The sequence below is a fragment of the Pseudoliparis swirei genome, chromosome 21, assembly GCF_029220125.1.
Source record: "Pseudoliparis swirei isolate HS2019 ecotype Mariana Trench chromosome 21, NWPU_hadal_v1, whole genome shotgun sequence".
NCBI lineage: Eukaryota > Metazoa > Chordata > Actinopteri > Perciformes > Liparidae > Pseudoliparis > Pseudoliparis swirei.
Genome location: NC_079408.1, coordinates 1,945,454 through 1,958,023, shown reverse-complemented (window position 1 = coordinate 1,958,023; position 12,570 = coordinate 1,945,454). Strand labels below are relative to the sequence as shown.

The following is a 12,570-nucleotide window of genomic DNA, read 5'->3' as shown; positions in this document are numbered from 1 at the left end:
AAAACAAGAAATGACAGAGTGCATTTCTAACTGTTTGACAGAGTAGACCCACTATATGTAAAGAAAAGTAGCCTCCTCTCTTTAAAGTGGTCAAACTTCTCAATAACTCTGGTTAAAGTCAATCATGTCTGTAACCTGTTTCCATTATTCTGGAGGGAATGTGTCTGTTTTTCAGAACTTCTTCGTTGTGTTTTCGATGCCAGTTCGGTCTGCAAACAGGGTTAGCTTCATGCTGTTAGCGAGTTAGCTCCATGTTCTTAGCTAGATAACTGCGGCAAGATTCGTGCTTTACACTTGTCTGAAGCTCTGTAGATCCCTCACCCGTTGTAGTCCAGAGAGTTTCCGTCCCAGGACTTTGGAACAACAGACAGGGAAACAAAAACGAATTACTCATGGAGCATTCAGCTAACCAGCTCCGGTTAGCATATCGGCTTGAGGAGAACCTCCGGTGTACGTCCTCCGCGGTCAGCGCTTTGCTGCACAATTTTAAATCCGGATGTTCGGGTCCCAACTCTTTCAGCCTCTTCTTGTCAATATCTGACTGTCGATTGAAAGGTGTTTGGTGTAGAGATACCAGAGTTTTCAGTCGCCACGCATACTAACATAAAGCTTCTGCTAGCTATGTTGCTCGTACCTCCGTGGAGCTCTGGGCAGCAGGGTTGCCAGGTCTGTGTGACACAACCAGCCCAAAACCAGCCCAATATCAGAACTCAAAATATGCCCGTGCCAAACCATATACACTGCTTTTAAAGTCCAACAGCATTGCTATCATTGCCAAATGTATTGTAATATCTACAAAGTAACAACATATGTTTAGTTTGCCAGCATTAAAAGCAGTTTTCCTCAAGTTATTTCACCTAGGTCCTAAAATGGCCTTGTGTAATTAGATACAGTATATTATCATAAATAAAATGTGTGTACGTGCTGATCTGGAGTCAGTTTGGTAGGATTTGGGTATGAATAAATTATTTCATTTAAAATATGGATTTTTATTTAAAGATATTCATGTAATTTGCATGCATAATAGGTCTACCCGAACCAAGGACAAAAAATTCAACCCGCAACACTTCAAAAGTGGCCCGATTCCGCAGGAAAACCGCGGACCTGGCAACACTGCTCTATGGGCTGAGGGAACATACGGGTCTCTGATCTGCCGAATAATCCAATCGCGTGACCAGTGGCCATGGCGCACATTTGTGCGCCCCAAGATTCCCGGTTTCATCCGCCAATGTGAAGCCGGTCATTGCCAAAACGACTGAAATGTTGTATCGATGCCGTACACACACGTTAGACCAGCGCCTCGGAAAAGGGGAGGGGCTTCTCTCCGTGATAATGGCGATATATTATATTTTTTCACATTAACTTAAGTGGTTGTTGACAGGGGCTTACGGTCTCCCACACACATTTAGCGTCAACACGGTATATTTACTATTTAAATGATTTGGCATATAATGTTTTTTGACAGAATTTTTTTTTTTTCTTCTTCTTCTTTTTTTTCCATCTCCACATTTTAAGAGGGGCGGCGCACTAGCGCCCCCTATGGACGAACCGCCACTGCTTCTAAGGCAATTAGCAAACACAATGTACCATTAGAACACTGGAGTAATGATGAAATGGGCCTCTATACACCTATGGAGATATTTCATGAGAAACAAGACGTTTCCACCTAGAATAGTCATTTACCACATTAACAATATATAGATGGTATTTTTGATTAATTTAATGTTATCTTTATTGAAAAAAACAAAGCTTTTCTTTGAAAATAAAGTCATTTCTAAGTGATCCCAAACTTTTGAACGGTAGTGTATATAATATAATTTATATATAATATATGTATATATATAATATATATATATAATATAATATACATAATATTATATATATATGTATACTATATATATATATTATATAATATATATATATATAATATTATATATATATATATTGTGGACAACGAGTACTCCTGTGGTATTAGTACCTTGATGTTTTCGTGTTCAGCCCTGAAGATCCAGTGCAGCTCCAGCACCTTCTACCTGCTGGAGGAGATCGGAGGATACCTGCTGGACTGTAGAGGCATGATGCAGGTCAAGGTGAGCCCGGGGCACTGGGACACTGGGGAGACTGGGGGGGCTGGGGCAGTGGGGGGGCTGGGACACTGGGGAGACTGGAGGGGCTGGGGCAGTGGGGGGGATGGGACACTGGCGGCTGCCCCGTCACTGTGGGCCTGTCTCCATAGGGCAAAGGGGACATGGTGACCTACTGGTTGGAGGGCAAGAAGACGTCTGTGGACCCGGCCGCCCCGCGAGGCCCCTGAAGAGGACTCGTGTGTGTTTACATCGTGTGAGGAGTAAACAACAGAACCCAGCTTCCTGAAGAGCTTTCATTAACATATTTACGTTGCCGTGGCGACAGCCCATGGAGCGCGTCACCTTTATTATGTGATGAGACGTGAACTAGACGGGCTGGGGGGGACGTCCTCGTTTCATCCTCGTAGGCCCGTGTTAGAGTAGAAATGACCTATGACCCCATGTGTGTTGTGTGACATTAACCTTTGACCTTCTGTGGCTCCTCCAGTCCAAGCAAAATAATCAAAAAATATCTTTAGATTTTTGTGATTAGAACATTTAATTTGTATTGCAACATGTCTGTAAATGTGTTTAACAGTGTGTTATGGGCTCATCTACACACACACACACACACACACACACACCGGCAGGGCGCTCTCCTGCAGCGTGTGAAGTGCTAATCGAATGCGTGCTCACCGCTCTGCATTAGCATGAGAGAGACACTTCACAGAGGCTTAGTTACTGAATACATCACACGCCTCTGGACCAATCACAGCGCAGGAAACCAGGCTCTTTGACATCAAAGTGAAACCAACAAAACAGACGGACACACACACACACACACACACACACCTTTAAGCCAGTGTGGTTCTGTGACGTTTTATTTTCTTTAACATCAATAAAATGTAGAAGATCCACATCTCAGGTTCTTATTGTCCTCATGAAGGAGACCAGCATGTCTCTATTCTTATTGTCTTCATGAAGGAGACCAGCATGTCTCTATTCTTATTGTCCTCATGAAGGAGACCAGCATGTCTCTATTCTTATTGTCCTCATGAAGGAGACCAGCATGTCTCTATTCTTATTGTCTTCATGAAGGAGACCAGCATGTCTCTATTCTTATTGTCCTCATGAAGGAGACCAGCATGCCTCTATTCTTATTGTCCTCATGAAGGAGACCAGCATGTCTCTATTCTTATTGTCCTCATGAAGGAGACCAGCATGCCTCTATTCTTATTGTCCTCATGATGGAGACCAGCATGTCTCTATTCTTATTATCCTCATGAAGGAGACCAGCATGTCTCTATTTTTATTGTCTTCATGAAGGAGACCAGCATGTCTCTATTCTTATTGTCCTCATGAAGGAGACCAGCATGTCTCTGTTCTTATTGTCTTCATGAAGGAGACCAGCATGTCTCTATTCTTATTGTCTTCATGAAGGAGACCAGCATGTCTCTATTCTTATTGTCTTCATGAAGGAAACCAGCATGTCTCTATTCTTATTGTCCTCATGAAGGAGACCAGCATGTCTCTATTCTTATTGTCTTCATGAAGGAGACCAGCATGTCTCTATTCTTATTGTCTTCATGAAGGAGACCAGCATGTCTCTATTCTTATTGTCCTCATGAAGGAGACCAGCATGTCTCTATTCTTATTGTCTTCATGAAGGAGACCAGCATGTCTCTGTTCTTATTGCCCTCATGAAGGAGACCAGCATGTCTCTATTCTTATTGTCCTCATGAAGGAGACCAGCATGTCTCTATTCTTATTGTCTTCATGAAGGAGACCAGCATGTCTCTATTCTTATTGCCCTCATGAAGGAGACCAGCATGTCTCTATTCTTATTGTCCTCATGAAGGAGACCAACATGTCTCTATTCTTATTGCCCTCATGAAGGAGACCAGCATGTCTCTATTCTTATTGTCCTCATGAAGGAGACCAACATGTCTCTATTCTTATTGTCCTCATGAAGGAGACCAGCATGTCTATATTCTTATTGTCCTCATGAAGGAGACCAGCATGTCTCTATTCTTATTGTCCTCATGAAGGAGACCAGCATGTCTCTATTCTTATTGTCTTCATGAAGGAGACCAGCATGTCTATATTCTTATTGTCCTCATGAAGGAGACCAACATGTCTCTATTCTTATTGTCCTCATGAAGGAGACCAGCATGTCTCTATTCTTATTGTCTTCATGAAGGAGACCAGCATGTCTATATTCTTATTGTCCTCATGAAGGAGACCAACATGTCTCTATTCTTATTGTCTTCATGAAGGAGACCAGCATGTCTCTGTTCTTATTGTCTTCATGAAGGAGACCAGCATGTCTCTATTCTTATTGTCTTCATGAAGGAGACCAGCATGTCTCTATTCTTATTGTCTTCATGAAGGAGACCAGCATGTCTCTATTCTTATTGTCTTCATGAAGGAGACCAGCATGTCTCTGTTCTTATTGTCTTCATGAAGGAGACCAGCATGTCTCTATTATTATTGTCCTCATGAAGGAGACCAGCATGTCTCTATTCTTATTGTCTTCATGAAGGAGACCAGCATGTCTCTGTTCTTATTGTCCTCATGAAGGAGACCAGCATGTCTCTATTCTTATTGTCCTCATGAAGGAGACCAACATGTCTCTATTCTTATTGTCCTCATGAAGGAGACCAGCATGTCTCTATTCTTATTGTCTTCATGAAGGAGACCAGCATGTCTCTATTCTTATTGTCCTCATGAAGGAGACCAGCATGTCTCTATTCTTATTGTCCTCATGAAGGAGACCAGCATGCCTCTATTCTTTTTGTCCTCATGAAGGAGACCAGCATGCCTCTATTCTTATTGCCCTCATGAAGGAGACCAGCATGTCTCTATTCTTATTGTCCTCATGAAGGAGACCAACATGTCTCTATTCTTATTGTCCTCATGAAGGAGACCAGCATGCCTCTATTCTTATTGTCCTCATGAAGGAGACCAGCATGCCTCTATTCTTATTGTCCTCATGAAGGAGACCAGCATGTCTCTGTTCTTATTGTCTTCATGAAGGAGACCAGCATGTCTCTATTCTTGTCTTCATGAAAGAGACCAGCAAGTCTCTATTCTTATTGTCCTCATGAAGGAGACCAGCATGTCTCTATTCTTATTGTCTTCATGAAGGAGACCAGCATGTCTCTATTCTTATTGTCCTCATGAAGGAGACCAGCATGTCTCTATTCTTATTGTCTTCATGAAGGAGACCAGCATGTCTCTATTCTTATTGTCCTCATGAAGGAGACCAGCATGCCTCTATTCTTATTGTCCTCATGAAGGAGACCAGCATGTCTCTATTCTTATTGTCTTCATGAAGGAGACCAGCATGTCTCTGTTCTTATTGTCTTCATGAAGGAGACCAGCATGTCTCTTCTTATTGTCCTCATGAAGGAGACCAGCATGTCTCTATTCTTATTGTCCTCATGAGGGCGACCAGCATGTGTCTATTCTTATTGTCCTCATGAAGGAGACCAGCATGTCTCTATTCTTATTGTCCTCATGAAGGAGACCAGCATGTCTCTATTCTTATTGTCCTCATGAAGGAGACCAGCATGCCTCTATTCTTATTGTCCTCATGAAGGAGACCAGCATGCCTCTATTCTTATTGTCCTCATGAAGGAGACCAGCATGTCTCTATTCTTATTGTCCTCATGAAGGAGACCAGCATGTCTCTGTTCTTATTGTCTTCATGAAGGAGACCAGCATGTCTCTATTCTTATTGTCCTCATGAAGGAGACCAGCATGTCTCTATTCTTATTGTCCTCATGAAGGAGACCAGCATGTCTCTATTCTTATTGTCCTCATGAAGGAGACCAGCATGTCTCTATTCTTATTGTCTTCATGAAGGAGACCAGCATGTCTCTATTCTTATTGTCCTCATGAAGGAGACCAGCATGTCTCTGTTCTTATTGTCTTCATGAAGGAGACCAGCATGTCTCTATTCTTATTGTCTTCATGAAGGAGACCAGCATGTCTCTATTCTTATTGTCTTCATGAAGGAGACCAGCATGTCTCTATTCTTATTGTCCTCATGAAGGAGACCAGCATATCTCTATTCTTATTGTCCTCATGAAGGAGACCAGCATATCTCTATTCTTATTGTCCTCATGAAGGAGACCAGCATATCTCTATTCTTATTGTCCTCATGAAGGAGACCAGCATGTCTCTATTCTTATTGTCCTCATGAAGGAGACCAGCATGTCTCTATTCTTATTGTCCTCATGAAGGAGACCAGCATGCCTCTATTCTTATTGTCCTCATGAAGGAGACCAGCATGTCTCTATTCTTATTGTCTTCATGAAGGAGACCAGCATGTCTCTATTCTTGTCTTCATGAAAGAGACCAGCAAGTCTCTATTCTTATTGTCCTCATGAAGGAGACCAGCATGTCTCTATTCTTATTGTCTTCATGAAGGAGACCAGCATGTCTCTGTTCTTATTGTCCTCATGAAGGAGACCAACATGTCTCTATTCTTATTGTCTTCATGAAGGAGACCAGCATGTCTCTATTCTTATTGTCCTCATGAAGGAGACCAGCATGTCTCTATTCTTATTGTCCTCATGAAGGAGACCAGCATGTCTCTATTCTTATTGTCCTCATGAAGGAGACCAGCATGTCTCTATTCTTATTGTCTTCATGAAGGAGACCAGCATGTCTCTGTTCTTATTGTCTTCATGAAGGAGACCAGCATGTCTCTATTATTATTGTCCTCATGAAGGAGACCAGCATGTCTCTATTCTTATTGTCCTCATGAAGGAGACCAGCATGTCTCTATTCTTATTGTCTTCATGAAGGAGACCAGCATGTCTCTGTTCTTATTGTCTTCATGAAGGAGACCAGCATGTCTCTATTATTATTGTCCTCATGAAGGAGACCAGCATGTCTCTATTCTTATTGTCCTCATGAAGGAGACCAGCATGTCTCTATTCTTATTGTCCTCATGAAGGAGACCAGCATGTCTCTATTCTTATTGTCCTCATGAAGGAGACTAGCATGTCTCTATTCTTATTGTCCTCATGAAGGAGACCAGCATGTCTCTATTCTTATTGTCCTCATGAAGGAGACCAGCATGTCTCTATTCTTATTGTCCTCATGAAGGAGACCAGCATGTCTCTATTCTTATTGTCTTCATGAAGGAGACCAGCATGTCTCTGTTCTTATTGTCTTCATGAAGGAGACCAGCATGTCTCTATTCTTATTGTCCTCATGAAGGAGACCAGCATGTCTCTATTCTTATTGTCCTCATGAAGGAGACCAGCATGTCTCTATTCTTATTGTCCTCATGAAGGAGACCAACATGTCTCTATTCTTATTGTCTTCATGAAGGAGACCAGCATGTCTCTATTCTTATTGTCCTCATGAAGGAGACCAGCATGCCTCTGTTCTTATTGTCCTCATGAAGGAGACCAGCATGTCTCTATTCTTGTTGTCTTCATGAAGGAGACCAGCATGTCTCTATTCTTATTGTCTTCATGAAGGAGACCAGCATGTCTCTATTCTTATTGTCCTCATGAAGGAGACCAGCATGTCTCTATTCTTATTGTCTTCATGAAGGAGACCAGCATGTCTCTATTATTATTGTCCTCATGAAGGAGACCAGCATGCCTCTGTTCTTATTGTCCTCATGAAGGAGACCAGCATGTCTCTATTCTTGTTGTCTTCATGAAGGAGACCAGCATGTCTCTATTCTTATTGTCTTCATGAAGGAGACTAGCATGTCTCTATTCTTATTGTCCTCATGAAGGAGACCAGCATGTCTCTATTCTTATTGTCCTCATGAAGGAGACCAACATGTCTCTATTCTTATTGTCCTCATGAAGGAGACCAGCATGCCTCTGTTCTTATTGTCCTCATGAAGGAGACCAGCATGCCTCTGTTCTTATTGTCCTCATGAAGGAGACCAGCAGCCAATGAGCTGTCAGTGCTGCTGCTGGGGGGCGGTCCTCTCCTCCAGCAGCCAATGAGCTGCGATCCTACTGGCGTAGATCACATAGGACCAGGACAAGACCACCACCGCCAGCAAGACCTGAGGGGCAGAACCCTGATGAGCCACGACAGGTGCACAGTATACCACAATATTACACACACATATATAAATATACATCTATATATGTGTATATATATATATTAGGGCTGTCAGCGTTAACGTGTTAATCTATGCGATTAATTTGGCCGCGTTAACGCACTAAAATATTTTAACGCAATTAACGCAACTTTGTTTACTTCCGGTGTTCGTTGAAGTTTTTACTCAAACCGAGTGTCAAACCGCGGCAGTACGGTTTAACACTGTTTCCGTTTTTAAAACAATTATTTTTCCGCGAAAGTAAGAAGCAGAAATCAGTTTAAACTCGTGGATGAATGAGTCGGGTTTCCTCCTGCTCCTCCTTCCTCCCGTCTCCCCCTCTGACACACAGAGGAACGGAGGGGCGACGTGTCGGGGAACGCGGCGCGGAAAGAACTCGTCACACGAAACCTTCAACGTGATTGGTCAATCCGTTTGTCTGTCAACATTTTGGGGAAAAAACAACCAATGAACACTCAGTAAATCACAAAGGACCTCCCACCTCACGGGTGAGGCTCTATAGCAGCCTGTCAGTCAGAGAGCAGAGAACACGGCGCGAGGACAACTGAGCCTCATTGAATAGAGCTGAGATTGTTCTGGAATGTTTGATGTAGAACACGTGGGTATGTGTCATATGCAAACGCCTTTAAAAGGTGACTTTTTTTGTTGTCACCACACCACATCCACGTTGTTTGAAGCCTCAAAGCTTTTAGAACCACAACTACAGTCATTTTATTGTTCTGACCACAAATCTAAATAATGATAATAAACAGTTTAAGAACAAAAGGTTCTCCGCTCTGACTCAGCCCTATAATGATATAATAACAAATATACATTGTCATTATATATAATATGGTTAAAGTCATTCATGAACCAACTTCCTTTTTTGTTGCCTGAACAGTCCTCATGGACTTCTCCCTGAATCTGTTCTGTCTCTACCTGTTTGTCACGATACTAACATTATAACTTCTATACATATTACATACCTGCCATAAATATCATGATACCCCATACCAGAATTAAATACAATACCATAAATACGAGACTGGTATATTTATCTATAATAGTAATAAATAAAACATCTGTATGGTTCACTTTTTACCAACTTTTTCAACACTTAACAAATGACAGTAATATGAGTATTCATACAGCCAGATATGAATGAAACTACATGGTTCCATCATAGCATTGATTATACACTATGAGGCCGTTAGTCTCTGACCAGATGATACAGTTCATCAGGATGAGCAGCTGGAGAGTTACAGAACTTTACAGACTGAAACATTTACCTTCTGGCATCTTTTTATTTGTTAAAGCCGAAGTCTCTAAGCTCCGCCACTTCTCTCGCTGTGAGCTGCGCAGCGCAGTGTGCGCAGACAGCTCGACACGGAGCAGCGCGTGAGCTCTGATCGCTCTCTTAATGAAGTATCGATACAAAAAATATGCTAAATCACATCGTGTTTAACATACAGGTACTTTGTTAGCATCGCTACACCGTGCAGCGTGACAGCAGCAGATGTAGCGGGCTAAAATTCAAGCTAACCTGAACCCCCAAACGCTGTGGACATCTGAACGCTGATTGGCCGAGACGCGACACGTCCATCAAAGATGTTTTATTGCGAAGAGCACCACTTCACACTTTTCTCCGCGTCTCACTGCAATCTCAACAGCAGCGGGCCAGGTGACCCCCCCCCCCCCCCCCAAAAAAAAACTAAAACTCTTCGGATCTCCACGATTCACGTGAATGACCTATTTTGAGTTCAAAACGGTGAATTTCACCGAAAAGTGACAAGTTTGCAGGTATGGGTTCTGCTGTTCAGTGGTAAAGATGACAGGACCAATGGGGTCTCAATATACTTCTTTTTTTGTACTAATCTGATGTTTCACTGAAGAAACAATTTATCATCCACAATATTAAATACCTCGCTGGCACTTTATAGGTAGGAGCCTCTTAGAAACACAGCTCTGTGTGAAGTTTGGTCTTTAAAAAGAATGAACTTTTAACTTTTAATTGCGATTAATTAATCGCAATTTCAAAATGTGCGATTAATTAGTTAAATTTTTTTAATCGATTGACAGCCCTAATATAAATATATATATATGTGTATATATACATATATATATAGCTAATCACTAACTAGATACAGCTGCTCAACAACAAGATAAATATGTTCATTAACTAGCTCTAGCTACTCATTAACTAGCTCTAGCTGCTTGTTAACTAGCTCTAGCTGCTCATTAACTAGCTCTAGCTACTCATTAACTAGCTCTAGCTGTTCATTAACTAGCTCTAGCTACTCATTAACTAGCTCTAGCTGTTCATTAACTAGCTCTAGCTACTCATTAACTAGCTCTAGCTGCTCATTAACTAGCTCTAGCTGTTCATTAACTAGCTCTAGCTGCTCATTAACTATCTCTAGCTGCTCATTAACTATCTCTAGCTACTCATTAACTAGCTCTAGCGGCTCATTAACTAGCTCTAGCTGTTCGTTAACTAGCTCTAGCTGCTCGTTAACTAGCTCTAGCTGCTCATTAACTAGCTCTAGCTGCTCATTAACTAGCTCTAGCTGCTCATTAACTATCTCTAGCTGTTCATTAACTATCTCTAGCTGCTCATTAACTAGCTCTAGCTACTCATTAACTAGCTCTAGCTGTTCATTAACTAGCTCTAGCTGCTCATTAACTAGCTCTAGCTGTTCATTAACTAGCTCTAGCTACTCATTAACTAGCTCTAGCTGCTCGTTAACTAGCTCTAGCTGCTCATTAACTAGCTCTAGCTGCTCATTAACTATCTCTAGCTGCTCATTAACTATCTCTAGCTGCTCATTAACTAGCTCTAGCGGTTCATTAACTAGCTCTAGCGGCTCATTAACTATCTCTAGCTGCTCATTAACTAGCTCTAGCTGTTCGTTAACTAGCTCTAGCTGCTCGTTAACTAGCTCTAGCTGCTCATTAACTAGCCATATCCTCTCTCCTAGTCGTTCTGAGCACTACCTAACCAGGTAACCAGGTAAACAGGTGAAATACCAGCGAGTAGATCCGGTCAAGATCGCGCCTGCTGATGGTCGCCATCTTGTTTCTAACGGTAATCGGCGTGTTTACACTTCGTTCTTCTTCTCTGGTTCTAAAAGGCGGAGTGTAGCACACAGTGACGCCCGTTAGCGCTCCCTGCGGCGGCGGAGCGTCACTACAACACATTCAATTTGACCAGCGTTAATATCATTCACAATATTACTACAACGTTAATATTTATTTACATTAGTAATAGGATATTTAAATTATTTACAATATTACTAATAGTATAGGAACATTATTTACAATATTTTTCATTTTTCATAATATTTTTCATAATTTCATTTCATTTGCTCTGCACTCATACACACACTTTGCTTTTTGCACTCTGTCTATATTTAATATTTTTTATATTTGATTTGTCAGTGTTGTTGTGTGTTGTGTATGCATGTGTGTTGTATATTTACATATATATATTGTTTTGTTTTGTATTTTACTTTTATTTTACTTTGTATACTTCTATATCTTTCATCCCTGTTTCTTATATTTTGTGTTTTGTTTTTTACTCTTGTGTGTTGCTGCTACTGTCACGACAAATTTCCCCTTGGGGATTAATAAAGTATATATCTATCTATCTATCTATCTATTACTAAAACATTAATATTTGTAGTAATATTACTAATACATGTATTATATATTACTAATACATATATATAATAAATGTAGATATATATACATATATATAATGTAAATGTAAATGTAGATATATTTACTTTTAACACAAAAACAGCGAGATCTTGAAAAGCAAGAAAGTACATTTACTCGGGTACTGTAATAAGGTGCAATTTTGAGGTACTTTATTAGAGTATTTCCATTTTCTGCTACTTTATTACTACATCTCAGAGGTAAATATAGTACTTTCTACTGTACTTTACTGAAAGTACATTTTGATGCTGATACTTTTGTACTTTTACTCCTCGTAAGTAACATGGAATCTATTCCACATGAATACAGTGAGATATGAGTCCGTAGTTTGGGAGCATTGTATTACTACACTAATGTGTGCTTCATGAGAATACTCTGGCCAAAGTCTCCATGTTCCGTTTATTCGTAAAACATTCTTATAATAATATATTTAATAAAACACATTATGTTCTTGTTCTTGTGAAAGAGGTGTAACAAATATAAATATACAAAACAAAACATTAATTAAAGTAAAGCAACCAGAATAGAGAACACTATCTAAATCAAAAAGCATAAATATAAAAGCACTCTGAGACACATTTGTAATTTGTGAAAATGGGCTACACAAAAATAAAATAAAATAAAAATAATAATAATAAATATAATGTTGTAATCTGTTGTTGTTGAAAAAGAATAAAGTACAAAAGAAGACTATTTTGACTCACT

The 12,570-nt window shown here is 40.5% G+C and overlaps 1 protein-coding gene across 1 annotated transcript in view; it reads left to right on the top strand.

The window, feature by feature from the left end:
• LOC130212109 (atrial natriuretic peptide receptor 2-like) overlaps positions 1-3,564 on the top strand; it is a 23,819-nt gene extending 20,255 nt beyond the window's left edge. Inside the window, exons 22-23 of the mRNA XM_056443244.1 lie at positions 1,999-2,090; positions 2,237-3,564. Of these exons, the coding sequence (XP_056299219.1) occupies positions 1,999-2,090; positions 2,237-2,314 (170 nt within the window). The 3' untranslated portion in view covers positions 2,315-3,564. The remainder of the gene's footprint in view (positions 1-1,998; positions 2,091-2,236) is intronic.
• The last annotated feature ends 9,006 nt before the right edge of the window (positions 3,565-12,570 follow it).